Genomic DNA, 17,896 nt, shown 5'->3' with positions numbered 1-17,896 from the left:
TTCAAGGACAAAATTCGTAAAGTTTTACCTTGCAAAAGTTGTTTGCAGCAAGCTGTCCCAAACGGAAATGTGCAATTAACCGAGAAGAATCTCCAGTTGAAACAAATCGTAGGGCCCATGTGTTACAGTTAGGGGCAATTGTTGTATAATAATAAGCACCGCTTACATTCTCCACTGCACACAGTGTGTCGGAAACTAAATGATACAAGCACCATTTTAAGTAAAACAGTATAACATGCTGTTTAACAAGCTTTAGCTCTCATACAAGCCTGTTCGCCACCATGGCGTATTTTCGCCCAATTTACTTGTTTAAGCCTACATATTCCAAAGTTTTCAATTTACGAAAATATATCTTTGAATGTTCGACAATATAACGGACAGTCTCCCCTTGTGCCGTATGACCAGGTATTGTTGTATGACATAAAGGGTTTGTGGGATGTTACTTGGTTGGTGTACAACTAAAATACATAAAAATTAAAAAAGGCGCAACGATGGATATTGCCACTCTGTTTATTATGCTAGGAAGCAGTTTCAGCTGCAAAAAATACGAAAAGCGGCATTATAGGATACTAAAAAAAACGAAAATCTATATCAAGTTGAAAACGATGCTTTGCAGGACTTCTCCTGGCCACAACCAATATTTCCCTTGATATAATCGTATTAGCCAAGAAGAATGCTCGCCTAAAGATGTCGCATTAATACTAAAGTAGAAAATATTTTTTTAAATACTAAACTATATCTAATCAATGTGGGGCCTGAATTTTTGTCCTCGTGTTACTCTCTCTGATTTCTCAATACTAGAACAGTGATTCCCAGCCTTTTATAGATCGATTACCCCTTTAAGTAACCCTCGGGACCCATAGCTCCCTTTATATAACATCCGTGATATTTGCAACACAACATTAATGTCTTTTGGAGCAGGTGTCGGCAACCTTTTTTCTACTGCAGACCGTTTTTGAAACTAAAGTTTTATCGCGGACCGGAAACTACAAATATTTGGCAATGAAAAAACCTAAATTAGTTTGTATTCCCCGGGATACATGGACAAAATGTTTTAGACCATTAAAAACCTTAAAGATTATACAGCCTGATAACGAACTCGTCGCGTACCGGCGGTTGCCGACCACTGTTTTGGTCGTTTCTACTGAGCTTGTACTCGTGGTCCTCCAGAAAAACGCACAGCAAAGCTTAATGTTGTCGTACTGCCAGAATTTGACTTATCATGCATACCACTTAAGTTGAAATCACAACAAAAATCAATAAAGTCACTAACCTCGGAGGAGCATACTCAGAGCGCTCACAAAAAGTGCCGCTTTTAATAGTCGACTTGACATTTTTACTTTGGAGATATAATTAACAGCAATATCACTAAGTACCTGAAATCTGCAACAAACATGTCACATTAGGGCAGGGGTTCCCAACCTGTGGTACGCGAAGGTTTTTCAGGTGGTACGCCAGTAGCTTCCGTTTTTTTCACAAAAACTGGTTGCGCCCGGAAATGACTTTCGATGCGCTGTTAGCAAATTTACACCGCGCATCGACCAATTGGTAGACAGTAAACAAACACAAAAATCTCGTTAAATTTGGTTGTGGTGCTTTAGTGTTTAGTAGGCCAATATTCTTCTTCTCAATTAAATATATGTCGAGCCAATTAGTTGTTCTGCAGGAAGTGGTACGCGTGGCAGTAGAGAGCGTCCATTTGGTATGAGATCGTAAAAAGGTTGGGAACCCCTGCATTAGGGTATAGCGGCACTCCGGTTGGAAACCTGAAACTTCTCAATATTGCCTCACATTTATTTATCAAGCGCCTACTTGCAAAGCGACGCCAATGACGACACAGTTACAGCTCAAATACAAGAGGAAGCAATCAAACTGGTGAATTGACGTTCGGTCGAACATGCCAGAGACTTTCCCAGCACAAGCAAACATTTTGGTCATTTACAACGCCACCGACACACCATTTGATTCAGGTAAAAATATTAAAAATCGGTATAATTGTAACCGAAATTAGTTAGGTGAACCCGGATTTGGCCTAGGATTTGAGGGAAAGGCGAGGTGGTTAACTTTGACTGAACAGAGTAAGCTTACCCAACCCTATCCACTATTATAGCGGATCACCGCCTTTAACTTAATAGATTTCTCCTGCACTGACGGCTGACTGCTAAAGACAAAGGTGTAATGTTCACACTGAACAACTAATGTAAGTTTAATACAAATAATAAATATAAAACTGAAAGGACGTTGGCTATCTTCAAAGTTTCAATAAGTTGCAACACAACACCGCCATGTTTTGCAGCTACAACGCGAACGCTCTAAACACCATAAGGCCCAGGCAAGAACTACCCTAAATATAGCACGAAACATGGCAGCACAAAACTCACATGACCTCACCGGACAATTACAAATGTGCAGGCGCGACTCGTCGATGTCAAAATCATTGGTGCGTGACAGTAGTTAATAAATATGGCAAACTAGCGGTACGTTTTAAAGGTGCCATAATAAAAAATAAGGTGAAATCCAAATTATTAAACAATTACAGTTAAATATAAACATATGTGTTTCCACTGGTCAAAACATTTAATGAATAAAAATGTTAAAATAGATAAGACCAACGAAATCTAAACCGTTAAAATACCAGACTAATAGAGCAACGAAACTCATGGATTTTCTTTAAAACATAAATATGTAAAATGTGTATTTGTTTGTGAAGATTTGATTCAACAGATTATACATGTTTGTCGTAGGTTGGTTTGTATCCGAAACTAAATGTAACGTTGGAAACAATCAATACACTAGGTGGAGGCATTAAGTTAAAAATAAAATCGTATTCAGTCACCATAAGAAACAATCCCAACTTGCAAACCAAATCCACCACAAATAAGCTTGTTAAGATTATTTCCTCTCGACATCCAAAAACTTGTTTAATACTTAACCAGTAAATGTTTTGACCATAAAACTTTATTCTGGCTGTGACTGCCATTTCTAAACTTCCATTCTAGTTTTACTTAGTGGTTCCTATGAATCATGCAAATGTAGCAACTATTAAAAAAACAGCAATTTGCTCATAATCTTACAAACTTCGTAGTAGTTCCTCTCACAATTTAATTAAGAGATACATGCTACTCTAAAATGGCTAATTGAAACGTTAAAAGCAAAAATGTGACTTTGGTGGCCATATAACCAATACGCACACAGTATCAATTGCATCCGATTATATTGTTTTTCAGTCATAGAAACATAAACACTTCGACAAGGTATTTTTTCAGACAACAATAGTAAATATAAGCAGTAAATATTCCATGTACTGTAATGACTAGCTTTGAACCCTCTAGTTTGAAATCTAAGTTTAGTTGTTGTTTGGGGGAAAATTTTAAGAGTTTTTATGTCGTCAGAAACAGTACAATGTTATCTGTGAAAAGTTATTGCGAAATGTTATCTATAGACCAGTTTGTTTAGATTTTGGATTTTGGGCAATTATGCCCCATACGAGGTAACCGGCCGCAAAAATTACAGCAGTCAGAAGAACAAACATCCCAAGTTGGAAGATGTTATAAGCTGCTTCATTAGCTTCATTTCTGTCTCCTAGAGTGTCTGCAGAAAAAGAAGGTTTAACTTAGCTAAACATATGTGCATGGAAAGCATTTGTTACGGGAACTAGAGCTTAACACTTCATGCAGACTAAAAATAATACTATTCTTATGTATACATCGAACGAGACCAAGAAACTTAATGCCGAATCAAGCTGATTATCAATGCATTTCAGTGCGACCAGAAGTCGTAGATTAAACATTCAGTTGATGGTGGGATTCGAAGCCATCGCATACCATTATTCAGTACTAAGTATTTCGTTTTTAAAGTAACTTTTTTGTTTTCTGGTCAACTCAAGGCCGAGAATGTTTCCTATATAAAACTTCAAAAAAGCGATGCATAAGTTAGCCAAGTTGGCCGAGTGGTTTAGTACAACCGACTTGTGTTCAATAGTTTGTGAGTTCTAATGACTGTTAGTTAACGCATTTAGGCGTTGCCGGCCCATCGAGGATGAAATTAAAACAAACAAACAAATTCACTGTCATAGAAACAGGAGAAATATTTAATAATTGAGGCCTAATATAGCTTAAGTAAATATGTCCCCAATGGTTTTACTTGATAAATACAACAATTTGATAACTTGAAACATAGGCAACTGCAGTAATTTGTCCTGAACTAAGTTAATATGTAGAAGAGTTTAATTATTGTGTTGGTACCTTGCATAAGCAAATACTTGGTAGTTTGTAAGATGTGCACTGGCCCTGCAGAAACTCGATGGCTGCGTCCATTGTTGTCAACAGATCGTCTTTTTTTCCCACCACACATCTGCAAATCAGTATAATATTTATAATTTTTTTTGATGTTTATAAGTATTATTAAGGATAAATAAAGCAGCTAAATGTAATCTGAAAAAACTCAAACATCTTGTTTTTTCTATGTTAATTTCAATTAAAGCAAACTTATTGACAAATAAGTAAATCAAATATAATCCACTTTACTTGCAATGATGTAAGCAGCTGGACGAAGTACTTATTATGAGCATAACACAACAAACAAACTCAACTCACCTGTCCAGGACATTGTCCAGTTGAGTTTTGACAGATGGTCACGTCGCAGTGGATGTAGATAAATTGTTCTGCGTCGGTAAAGTTTGTCCACACAAAGCTCATCAGCTTGAACGTCGCAAAGTTGGATTTGTAATTCCGCATTAACATCTTTGCATCGGCTGCCTCGCCTCCACTGGGTGGCGCAATGCATCTAATAATATTCACATCAATGTAAGCAAGTTGAAATAGGGCAGGAACTTGGCCGAACGGTCTGGCGCGCCTGACCCATATACAGACATAAAAAACCTGATCGGGATTCGTCCCCGGGAGAGTCCTGGGTTCGAAACCCGTGGAAAAAAAAAGGTGAAATAGAATGCACCGTTCGAAAAGCAAGAGCATGTCAAACACAACTACTGCTTACCCGCTTGCTACAACAGGGTAGTTCGGCAAACCACTGGCGTTTTCAACTCGTGTCGCCCAACATTCTTCAAGCTGTGCACAAACAGTGTACCAAATTCATATGAACAGTATATTAAAAATTGTTTGGATGTTCAATATTAAATCACGGAATAAGGTTTGTTTTAGATAGGTTTCAAAATTTTTATTTAAAGGAAGGCTTAAAGATGGAGTTATGTTTAAAATACAAAACCAAGTTACACACCAGAGTACGGACCGGACATTTTGGGTCGATTCGGATGTTATTTTTTACCAACTGGGTTAATTCGGACCTGACTTCACATTGTATGACCGTAACCATTGTAATTACATATTCTGTACTTTTGCAGGCTTTGATGGATATGTCTGTCAAACAAACTTTTGGGCCTTAACCGGCTTATTCAAAACGATTCGGGTTCAGGCTTGAATTTCGGGTCAGATCTCAACTATGTTGCATACAAAGCAAAACAATGACTACAGGTAACACAATTCTGTTTAACTAAAAACACAAGTGTATCATGTGAGTTTGTTATCCATTTTGCTCCAATAAGTTTGTTTTACTTTTTACCTGGACAATGAAGTCATCGTTGCTTGGAGAAATTTCTTCAAGTGTAACTTCAGCAAAAATGTAGTTGGGCACAGTGACTTCCCCAGGCAAGCTTTCGTTGAAATGTTCGTTTGTAAAAAGATTTAGAGCGACGTCAAAGTTTCCTGTATTCTCGGCCGAAATTTCAACGGATCTGTACATTGTTATTTCGAAGATAATTAAACATATTTCTATAGGGATTTAGAACTATAGTTTCATTTTCTTGTTTTTATTGGTTACTTTTCATAATGTTTGGCCAGTACTAGTGATGATAAAACTAACATTGCACAATGAAATAATTACCAACTGATGTCGTGTGCCAAGTAACATCTGGCATGTGCCTTTGTTGTCGCCTTACCCAGCTTGAGGTTGGACGTTGGATGACGTGAGAAGTTGATCGGCTTCAAATAGACAAGTCACATTGAGCTTGTTTTGCACGTCGCGTTGGATCACGGCAGTAGACGGAGCTAGGAATCTCCAGATCAGGAACGACACTGACACCATATCGTTCTCATTCTGTTAATACAAAAAATGTACGTAATCATTCACAGTAAAAACGCAAAAAAATTTACAAAACCAAACAATGTTATGGCGCGTTAAATTCAAATACCATTCATCTTTGCTAACTATGTTTTTTCATTGTTTAAATAAGTAACCGATGATTTGCCTGAGCGTTGTTAATCAGTTTATGCAGCGTCAATATATAAAATAATCGTATGTTACCTTGTAGGCACCTTCACACTGACCAATGTCAAACACAAACACCGGGTCTGCCCCCGTGACCTTGCAGTTGTCATTAAGTAGAGAAAGGGGAGTTTCCCTGTCCAATGCGATGTAGAGTGTGTCACCGAGTTCATAGTCTAATGTGGTCTGTTCATCAGCTGTTACCCTGCGAATAGCAACTATAGCGGTGACAGTATACTTGATACGTTTGCGTTTTGCTCAATGCGTAACGTAACTGGTTTTTGAACTATTTGGTTGGAAACTTTGAATCCAATTCTTCCTTCTTTATACCTTTAAAGCTTATATTTTATTTGTACAATCGAAGTTTTTGTGCGATGTCTAAAAACACTATGCCAAAAATCAAATATCTAAAGTAACCCAATCATTACTAATCTCTTAAGGTTTATTAATGTTACATCAATCAAAAAGAAAAAAAAGAAGAACTTACGGGATGGTCAAACTTTCAGTCTGGCACACGCTCATTGATTGTTCCGTTCCTGCAAAAAACATTACATTACTTTTAGTTCGGTTACCCCTTTTGAACTAAATAACAGGCACCTTGCTGCATTGGATAGATAAAGTTTTTGAACCAAATAACAAGATTGATTAAATTATCTGCATTTCCGCATTGCATAGATAAAATTTTGCTTCAGCCCATTTCACTAAACTTGCGTTTCAAAACTATTTTTGTAGTTTTCTACAAGAAGAACCTAATGGGTTTTGTTTTCCCTTTTTCACAACCTAAAAAATTACAGCTCGATGCCACTGAATTGACAAAATGACAAATAATGAACATGATATGGTGCAAATCAATTTAATATAATCTCATTTACTTTACGGGTAATTCGGAAAGTTTAATTTTTTTCCATCAGTATCAACCTTTGAAAATGTACCTAAAACATTCATTGTCCGATTTGTTTTTTGTCTTTTGCTTTCTAAAACCAAATAGCACTAACCTGAGGGAAGGTTGACCGTCGCATTAAATCCCTGCTGAGTACCGGAAACGTCGCTGATAAAGATAAGAGTAAGATTTGTCGCAGTAACTGTGTGATTCAATCCTCCACCATAATGTCCTCCAGTCAATCTTTCTACATTTCCTTGGTCGTCTTTAAACTGAAAAAAATTTCGCTCCATTGATCTAGTGGAAAAACCCTGGTTTAAATCGGGGGTGCATAAGGCGCGGGAGAAAAAAGGGAAGTTATGACGCCGCAAAAACATGTCTGGGGTTGGTCAATGGAATAAAACTGTTTTTCACAGAAATTTGGGTGTAATAACCGCTCTGACTGGGTTTCGAGTGCCTGGAGAGTTTGTTAGCGGCTTAGTAACCATTGGGAAAAAATACTAAATAAACAACAGTCAGGACTTGATTGCACTCAAAATAATCTCTATCTACGAGTGAAAGAATAACAATTTTTTTCTAGATTTTTAGGCAACGGTAAAATGGATTTCTTTGAGTGGTTTAGTTAGAAAATCAAAGCAAAAATGCTGTTGGTAAAATGGCGATCTGTGATGTGAGAGTCAATAGGAAATTGGAGCGTTATATTTGTCGAACCAGGGCCAACATCCGCTTGCGTCTTATCCATGAAACGAACAAACTTTCACAGTATTTTCCTATAAAAAAGCACCAGGAACATATCGAGAGAACTAACGTTGTTTGCCGGTTGGTTTGCAACTGCGGCGCTTCATATATTGGGGAAACGCGACAAAATCTGGCTGTAGGACTCTAAGAACATCGCATGGACCAAAAATCAGAAGTGTGTCGGCACATTTTTTTGAATCCCACACATAAAGTTAATTTTGACGAGCCAAGACCGCGTAAAACTGTTGTTTCTCGAATCGCTTTCTATTCAAAAAGCATGACTCCGAGCTCAACATCGACACAGTTTCCACGCCCTTGCGTCTGTTCAACACCTGACCTATTTCTTCGGTTCTTATCTTTTTTCTACGTCACCGTTCTAAACGCCAGTTCCCTGTTATCGCCTGTGACGTCACTTCACACACCTGGCATTTACCTTTTTTTCTTAGTGCTTTATATACCGCGTTCTACAGCTTGATTGACAACCTCCACTGATGATGACAACAGAGATTGTTAAAACGTCTGAACGATGTATTCTATATACGCTTCAGGGCTGATCCCAGTTATGAATTTATGTTCATCTTAACTGATACTGGTCAATCTGGCGATCCCCTACTACGAAGCTGGCATGTGCAGCATACGAGGCAGGCAACGGTGCTTGTGATTCGACTTTCGGCGGATTCTCCACTGGGCCTGTGTAGCTCAGTTGGTAGAGCGCGAGTCCCGGAAAGACTCCTGTCGTGGGTTCGAATCCCACCGCAGGCTAGATTTTTCTAGCCTACGCCTTGCCATATGGTGGTGAATGCTTGGTGACCGGCTGATTCGGTATAGCGCCTTCAATGGGCCTGGCGTACTGTGATTTATATATGAGTGTGCCGCGATCGCTGGTCTGCATAGACGCTTCAGGGCTGATCCCAGTTATGAATTTATGTTCATCTTAACTGATACTGGTCAATCTGGCGATCCCCTACTACGAAGCTGACATGTGCAGCATACGAGGCAGGCAACGGTGCTTGTGATTCGACTTTCGGCGGATTCTCCACTGGGCCTGTTTAGCTCAGTTGGTAGAGCGCGAGTCCCGGAAAGACTCCTGTCGTGGGTTCGAATCCCACCGCAGGCTAGATTTTTCTAGCCTACGCCTTGCCATATGGTGGTGAATGCTTGGTGACCGGTGGGCCTGGCGTATTGTGATTTAAAAATGAGTGTGCCGTGATGGCTGGTCTGCATAGACGCTTCAGGGCTGATCCCAGTTATAAATTTATGTTCATCTTAGTTGTGATTTAAATAAAAGTTTTGTTTGGAGCCAGGCATTTCAAAATAGGTTCGGCTTTTGTGTCAATAAAACATGTTTGAAAAAAAATCCAAACTCGGAACAAACTGAGGCTTGATTAAAACCTGGTTCGGTCCGTTTTGGTTCTGCAATGTAATTTAAAAAGAAATAACCACTCACTTACGTATAAAAGGTCAAAGTTATTTTCGATGGTAAAAGTGGAGAATTGAAACACCAAGGACGTGCTGCTTTCCATGCGAAATCTCCAAACACAACCAGACGTAGCTGGGTAGTTACTCGGAAAGTTTGGAGACTGTAAGTTATAAACCGGGCCGGTAGCATCTTCTCCGCACAAAGTAGCTAAAACACATAGAAAACAGTAATGTAAAACTCCATAGGAGCTTTCGTGCTGATGCACAATAAGCGTAAGTTGTTTGATAGTTCAACTGCACACATTACAGCCGATAAAAACAACTGTGAATCCTGAACAGTTACTTAGTTACTTAACCACATGTATTTAAACTGTTACTCAAAAAACATGAGACTTGTTTGGCCTGGCTGCGCAAACCTCTACCCTTAATGTTCACCCGTTTCACTGATGAGACTTAACAGAATGAAAGTCTTTGCCTGTATTAACCTTAAAATAACACACAATAAACATATTCTCTTGACTCCGAATTGATACACTTAAGAGGATGGCCAAGTTCACGAAGTGACTTTTCAGAATTGCACAAAATGAAACCTTTTTGGAAAACGTGTTAAATTTGACTTACCAGCGTGCAATACGATTTTTACTGTTCCCGTTGTGAGGTTTGTGACACAAGCTATATAAACAGTAGAGCTTTCAATAAAAACCGGAAAAGATAAACCTCCACCTTCCAACGTTCCAGCCAATGTACCTTCCTCGTTGGGTCCCTCGTAAATCTAGGTTAAACACAATGAGGCTAAAGGTTAAAATTTACACATTCATGACAATTTGTTTCGTTAAGTCTTCTTAGCTTGAACGAACTATTGTGTAAAACACGTCAGTTTAAACCAAGTCAAACAAATACGACAGAAATGTGGCCGAGTAAAAAGTCAAGGCTAATTTCAGCCTGTTTTGTTCAAAACCAAATTTCGAACGTTTTCCGAAAACCACTTTGTTTCAATTAAAACTCCAAATCAAGTCTACGACAATTTTTTTTTCAAGCAGGCAATATGAAACAAGCCAGAAATCGAGTTAAAGTATTTAAAAAGAAATGATTTTGGTTCGTTACTTTAATCGTCTAGTCGAGATAAATGTGTTATATGCGCACGTGTGTCATACAAACTGTTTTTTTTTTCTGGTTAAAACATCGAAAAAATAACAATCAACGGCTTGCAATAAGATGTAGAAAGATCGAAAGTGTGCAAACTGTCCGCCATACAGTTTAAAAAGAAATGCACCAACAGCATTTTGTGTACCGAAGTTAAAGGTTATACTCATAAGACTTTACCTTACAAAAGTTGTCTGCAGCTAGCTCTCCACTTCCAAAATAAGTAATCATTCTTGTGGCCCCCAGTGAGTGGATGACACGTCGAGTATATGTGGTACATTGAGGTAAAATGTTCACTCCTAGCGAACTTGTAGTTATTTCCGCTTCGTGACACTGACCGTCCGACACTGAACATGAGATTTACCATTAGAAATAAACTTACACATTGTTCAATGGTTTTATTTGATAAATTGCAATATTTAGTTTGTAAATTTATATGCCGCGAGTACAAATTTGTTTGAATGGCTATGCTTTATTGCTATAGTTGCCAAAACTTACTTACCTCGATGCAATAAACTCATTAGGCCCACGAAAAGAGCAAACTTTACCAGCAAAATTGACATTTTCGACGTTTTGTTTGACAAAACACAACTGTTTGATACATCAACTATACCTGCTAATATACAATACATATAAATCATTAAACATACTAAGTTACTACTGCCAATATAACCTACAACTATATATATTTGCACATATACTACGTACGCATATTTTTGCTTTTCTATATTTAAACATGTTTTATTTGAACTTGTTTAGTCAAGTGTGGCAACAACTTTGCCTAAATCATTTTAGCAATACAAGTCTTATAATGCTACCTCTCAGCTGCAACTCTTCGTATGCGCCAATTTCCTTTTCGACATTATAACACACTGTGGTCTAATAAACAGTCGTACACACCGCAAGCCCCGCAACACAACGCAGGTGATTCAAACCGGATCAATACAGTTGCGACGCTTATCCTGTGCCGATGCCGCTACATCTAACTGGGTTAAAACGCGTATTACGTTGTTCACGTGAGTCGTCGTTCTTTTTTCAAACTCCGCGGAAGCAAGCTGCACACAGTGCCCATTGTTTTAATCCACAAGTCCCGTCATTGCAGCTGCTGTTTTTTTGTAACGCCACTCGAGTTTGTTGGGAGTAACAGTCTGATATAAAGTGTACCATTTAAGATTTTAACCATCTATATGTACTGAAACTCATAGTAAAAGTTTAATAGTAAGCTTTACAGAACACGTTTTAGTGTTTACAGCAGTTTGCACGATTTTTAATTTTATTTGGCAAGACAGCATTTTTTCCCTGGTCATTATACAAAAAAACTCACAAGTCCTTTGGCGCCCAAGTTTAAAATTGAAATGAGCAAGATCAAAGCCCCACCCCTTACCTAACACGGTTGGTTAGCTTGCAGGGCTCCCCACGACTGGCCACCCCCTCTTTTACTTACACCTTTAAATCGTTTGCTATACAAGGGTGTATACGTGGGTAGAGCTACTAATAAACTTGCGACAGATAAAGTTTCTTAAGTTCCGATAGATGGCGTAAAGAGCACAATTATTTAACTACAGATCGTCTGGGATAGAGTTAGGGGCTAAATTTAACACGAGAACTAAGTTTGCAGGTTAAAATTATTTTCATTGTAAAACCTCACCTCAACTGTAATCGCATAAACCGTCAGCGTTTTCATACAATCTTCCTTGACAATTTACAAATGCTCTTTGTGCCATCTATCGGTATTTAGCAAACTTTGTCCAATACCAGTTCTTACAGTTGAATCAATCGGTCAGTGACTGAATTGCGAGTCAAGTGTTGCAAAAGCTTTGTTTAAATCGTTTCAGCTATACCAGTATCATAATGCTACATTTTAGCTAAAATGCTTTTTATGCTTCAGGTTTCCTCATCCACACTATAATGCACTGTGGCCTACTAAGACATTGCCGGCGCAAACTATCGCAGCCCCGTAACACAATGCAGGTGACTCAAACCGGAACAATACAGTTTCGGCGCCTATGCGGTAACGATGCCGCTTAAAACAACTGGATTTAATGCGTAATACATAACTCATGTGGTTCGACTGTATTATGGAACCTGTGTTTAATTATTTCGTTCACCTTCTAACCGTTTTGGTTTTATTACTGAAATTGAAACATGAACCTTTAATCCTTCAAATACATTGGGTAATAAAGCATAATTTTTTAAAATTTGCTGTTATTCTTTACATAAACCACCTCCCATTTAATGCCTTATCACATTCAAAACTTAGTATATATCAATTTGATAGTTACTACCCACATAGGCGCCGAGTAGGCAGTGGCGGGGTGGCGCCGTAACCTTGCGTTTTTAAAGCACGGTGACGGCCATCGTGAATATTTTGGTTAGTTTGATAGCAGTATCGTACGAAAAATCGTAAAATGTGAAGAAAATCAAGAACGATTTTGCATTTAAACAAGGGTGCTGGCGAAAAAACAACAAAACGTGCCTCCAAACTGCAACCCGTTTGGGATAATGCCTTGTTTATGACATCAAACACACAGTTGTTTGGCAGTGAATGGATGATCATTATTGTGTACAATGCGAATGTGTTGTAATTAATAATTATATCAGTTGGTACAAAGCAAAAAGATCGTGACCAAACATTTCTTTTAAACGTTGCCAAACCAACGGTAACTCTTCAGCAACGTGTTTCAAATTTATATTATTTTAAACATTCTCTCATAAATGATTTTGACGAACGTTGCATTTTATTGGAACTTTGTTAGGCTTTGAGCTCTTGTTGTTGCACGCATTAGTGACGTCACATTTAGTGACGTCATATATTACGTCCGCCACTTTGCATTTTTGTAAAACTCGGCGCCTATGACTACCCAAAACAAAAATTCGCGAAAAGCCCGGCCCACTTTTTAACCTGAGTTCAGCCTGCATACATTAATAGTTAGGGTGGGATCTTTTTATTAAAGTTAAAGGTTGGGCAGAATCTTTTTATTATTACAATGCTGAGTGCTTGTAACTGGGTTAAGTGGTTTACCCAGAACTCATTCCCTCAACTGTTTATTGTATGTGAAACCTTTTGAGACACATTTGTGAAAACTTTTTACTTGTTATTTAAATGGATGTACAGTTATTGGATTGGTTCTGTTTCTCCCTGCTATACCGTTTGGTGATCAGCAAAAGGAGCAATGTACGGTGCTAAACAATACAAAGAGATAGCTTATTAGAAATATGAAGCAAGTTTTTAAAAGTTGAGGTTTTTTGTATTGGTTCATCGCGACTTTGTTACCATAAATCAAACAGTACTTCATTACTGCAGACATTACCCACAAACTGCGTCCCTGTCTTTGAGTAGCGTCATCTTTAATGAAACACCTTAATTGACACTAATTAAAACGTGCACAAGAACTTGGAGTTTTTGAGAACTCACAATTCCTATTTTTACCGCATGCTATAGAGCAGTGCTCTTCAACCGGTGTGTACGGTGCACCCTAAGGTGCACCAACATATGCATGGGGTGTACCAGTACCAAAAGGTATACAAGTGGCATCACCAGCTTTTAATAAACCATTAATATTTGACTTTTAAGATATTAGAAAAAATATGTAGGTTTCAACTTAGACAAACAACTAACTTTTTGCTTTATAAGTGAAAATTTATGTGTATTTGTGTCATTTCTCGAAGATTGGATAAAACGTCTTGCACTCACTGTATTCCTTTTCACGATTCTGCCACGTCACTTCCAATTAGTTACAAAAGTGTGATATAACGCATCCAATGCTTTGACGTTTCTGTTAATGTTAGTCTGTACAGTTATTGTTTCTTTGACATAATTTGTGAAAAACTTTACAGTGCAAGTTTATACGAATTCTAAGGATCTATGTACGGTAAACTTTTAAAAAAGGTTTTTATTAAATCGTGTAAATTTGCACATTAATTAAGTTGTGAAGGTTGGTTCGAATGGCAATGATGTAATTTAAACCATTTTGTTTAGATATATTCATTTATTTTGTTGAGGTCATTTATTATGGCTTCTAGTAAGCAGTGTCAATTCAGTAATGTTCGTGTGTACCATCGCTTTTTGTAGGTGGTGTATTAAACAGTTGTGTTGTGTGTGATGGCTGTACAATAATTTTGCTGTTGAGTGGTCAAAATGAATGCATCTGTTGCTCAAACTTTGTAAAATAAATCGTTAAAGCGTGTGGCTGAATCATCCAAAATTGTAAGTCAATAAACTATTTAATCGATGATTTGTTCAGCAAAGTAAAATTGCATAGTTTTATAATAATGTCAAAAAATTATTTAGGATATAACAAAAAGCACGCTTCAAACTTATTAAAAGCAGTTTTAGAATTTGCTGAGCAATGATTTGAATAAGTTGTCACCCCATAGCTTGAGTCGTTTTTAATAATAAAGTTCTTTTTATGTCATACTCTGATTACAAAGGCCGTGTTGATTTTACAAAAAATTATGAATCTGTAATTAAACCAATAGCTGCAGCATAAATAGAATTTGATTACAGTCCTGTTAATGTGTCCCCTCGCTTTATCATTACTTTAATGCTAGCTATGCCCTCCTGTATGTCTGCAGCTAATTGATACACTAAAATAAAGTACAATTAATTACTTTAGCAAATAAACAAATGTCATTCAACACGTCGAAAAAAGAACCACAAAGTTCGGTGTGGGATGAACAGCGAAATACCAAACTACCGGTAAGTGCAAATGTTTTGCAAAATTTAATTCCCATTTAACTGACTTAGGTTATAATTAACAACATTTTGGAGATATCGGCCGTACATTCTGCAGTTGCAAAGAGGTACCGACAGTAATAACTTGATTTCTAAAGAAATATTGTCGAAAGTTATATGTGTAAATGAATAGTTTTATAGTTTGCATTAAAAATGCTTCCAAAATATTGTTCCAACCACTGAAGATGAGGGGTATGTATTAGGTGACGTATTTTTGTTTTTATTTTTCGCTAAACACACAACACACTGTTGTCATTGAAAAAACAACTTAACTTTTTATTTTTCAGGTTTCTGACAAGATAACATGCGAAGAATGTGACATTACCTTTCACCGACCACCACCAAACCAAGGTTAAAAACGATAAACATTGCAAAAATTTGTGTATGTAATGGGTCACTTTTATCAGATCGAATAGCATTTGACAAATTTGACCCAAACGGAATCCCAGACCCACCGGAGCAATCGAATGGCAATGAGGATCAAATCCCAAAGGATACACAACATACACCCATGCAGGTTAGATAGTTATTTTTATTTCGTTGTCTTTTCAAACCCCCAGGGGAATAGTCTTTTACACTACTATGAAATACTTGGATTTGGAAAAGTAGTCGCGAATTGGATTGCAAAAGTCGTCGCAGGTTAACATCAAAACATTTATTACAAAATTTTGTTCAAAAATATGCTTATCCTTTTTAAGATATAACACCTCGTTTCGACGTGATATATAACAACGAGCGAACTAAAGTAACACATTAAGTAACAAATCATACTGTTGTAATATGTCATCATTCATATTCAAAAGTGCAAAAAAAACTAGATAATTAAAAATAAATAAATAAAATTGTCCTAATGACCAATATGATACAAAAAGTATCGTAGTAATGCAGGGTATTGTACAATATGTCTTATTTGTAAAAGTGCAAATGTGGCATTTCAAAGACAGTGGTATTCAGCACAGTTAGAAAAATCAATAAAGTTTAAAATTGGATTTCAAAACTGATGATTGTTTAATCATTACAGAAAAATAAGTAGAAAGTCCAAAAGCTCATTTCAAAGCTACTAACAAATACCGATAAATGACGTAAAGAGCGCGGTTATTTAAATTTACAGTAAGAATAGAATAGATTTGGGGACTAAATTTAACAAAAAACTGAGTTTTTGACTTGACTTTATTGTTATTATTATTATGGAAGCATAGACTAAACCGAGTGATCTTAACTCTCAGCACTTTTTACACAAACTGCTTTTAACATGTTTGAGTGTGCCACATACCGGAACTTAGCAAACCTGTATATTAAAAGTTTCTATATTATTAGTTCTAGGAGAGTTACTTTTCATGTATTGATTTGTTTGCTATAATTGTATTAACTCTATTATCTTTTTGCCATCTCGACTTCCAAAATCATTTATGTAATTCCAACAACGGCACTTTAATTTAATCGTTGTATACCTTTATTTTTTTCGGGTTTTAGTTTGGATTATAGAAAAAGATTTGATGTGGGTCTAAAATTGGTGCTCGATTGTTGAACAAATCAGCAAATACCTACAATGTATGCACCTATGTTGAACAGGATTATAGGTGCCCTGTATACATTTTAGGGGCTTTCAGAAAGCTGTAAACTATGGCTGATGGACGTCATTGTAATATACCTACTCTTTTGAAATTTTGTTGCTTTTTTGTTTTATAGGTTCTGCCTTGTCCACCATTTCAGCCAGCAAACCAAGTAGGAATAATAATTAAAAAACAGTATTTAGTAAAAATATAAAAATATACAAAAAAAATTTAAAGCAATTTTTAATCATAGATGAAGACCGCATAACTTCAATATTCTCTATTCTATTAACTTTGTTTGAACGCTGTTTTTGAATCTCAGTTAATAATTTTAACATTTAGCAGGAGCAAACAAACTGACTAAAAACTGTCACAAATCTATGACACGAAGTCAAGCTCAAATTATTCTGTACAGATTTTCAACAAGATTAAGATGAGAGAATTTAATTCAAACATTCCATCTCCACCACCGCTTCCTGTAAACCAATGTAAGTAGATTATGTTAAAAAAACTATTGCTGTCGTCGTTGGACACTATTTTTGATGTTACCAAACAATCATTTCAGCCCGAATTGCATTTGACAACTTCGACCCTAATGGAACCCCAGCAGAAGAACCATCACAAATAGATGGCGATGAGGGTCGAAACCCGGATAATCAGCTGCAACCAGAACGAAACCAGCCTCGTAGCAACTAATGCTTGCCCAAATGTACTTTAAAAACTATGCTTTTGCGTTTATTTGCCATAGGTTTAGAATATTGTTGGCCCTTTCCAATGCAGATGGATGAACTCGTAATACACCTTATTGTATTAACCTTATTACTATTTAAAAAAGCTTCTCTCACTATTTGGAAAAGCTTCTGTCATAAATGTGGCTAAGGGATGTAAAGATTAAACTCTCATTGGACGAAGAACTGTATGTTTTTTAGATATCATGCATGTATCTATAAAATATTCAATCAATATATGTTTCTAGTAGCTATTAATATATTGATGCGTGGCTTTTGAACTAATTGTCTGAATTAAAAATCGCAAAATTTAAGTAATCAAGCTAAAAACCATGCAAAATGTACAGCTTATCTGACAAGAGCGCCTGTTGGAAGTACGATACCATATATACACTTCATTTTGAGAAGGTTTTTTCGTCAT

The 17,896-nt window shown here is 36.9% G+C and overlaps 2 protein-coding genes and 1 non-coding gene across 3 annotated transcripts; 2 read left to right on the top strand and 1 right to left on the bottom strand.

Moving 5' to 3' along the window:
* Positions 1–3,197: 3,197 nt before the first annotated feature.
* Positions 3,198–11,095, bottom strand: LOC145218819 (scavenger receptor cysteine-rich domain-containing protein DMBT1-like). Its single transcript, XM_080086227.1, has 13 exons — positions 10,962–11,095; positions 10,640–10,806; positions 9,938–10,088; positions 9,349–9,524; positions 7,275–7,431; positions 6,767–6,815; positions 6,319–6,484; positions 5,954–6,111; positions 5,578–5,749; positions 4,996–5,066; positions 4,596–4,785; positions 4,245–4,353; positions 3,198–3,591 (listed from the first exon to the last, which is right to left on the bottom strand). Exons 1-13 carry the CDS (start codon positions 11,089–11,091, stop codon positions 3,437–3,439), a joined length of 1,851 nt encoding a protein of 616 aa, XP_079942353.1. The 5' UTR covers positions 11,092–11,095; the 3' UTR covers positions 3,198–3,436.
* Positions 8,586–8,659, top strand: Trnas-gga (transfer RNA serine (anticodon GGA)). The gene has a single exon. It is a non-coding gene; the product is annotated as a tRNA-Ser (tRNA).
* A 3,991-nt stretch (positions 11,096–15,086) lies between the features above and the next one.
* On the top strand, positions 15,087–17,661 carry LOC145219287 (uncharacterized). Its single transcript, XM_080086669.1, has 6 exons — positions 15,087–15,158; positions 15,482–15,545; positions 15,602–15,711; positions 16,884–16,919; positions 17,163–17,235; positions 17,313–17,661. The coding sequence occupies exons 1-6, from the start codon at positions 15,087–15,089 to the stop codon at positions 17,441–17,443; spliced, it is 486 nt and encodes a 161-aa protein (XP_079942795.1). The 3' UTR covers positions 17,444–17,661.
* The last annotated feature ends 235 nt before the right edge of the window (positions 17,662–17,896 follow it).

This window comes from Phallusia mammillata, chromosome 3, assembly GCF_965637545.1.
Source record: "Phallusia mammillata chromosome 3, kaPhaMamm4.hap1.1, whole genome shotgun sequence".
Lineage (NCBI taxonomy): Eukaryota > Metazoa > Chordata > Ascidiacea > Phlebobranchia > Ascidiidae > Phallusia > Phallusia mammillata.
The sequence above is the reverse complement of the archived record's forward strand: the minus strand, read 5'-3'. Positions and strand labels throughout refer to the sequence as shown.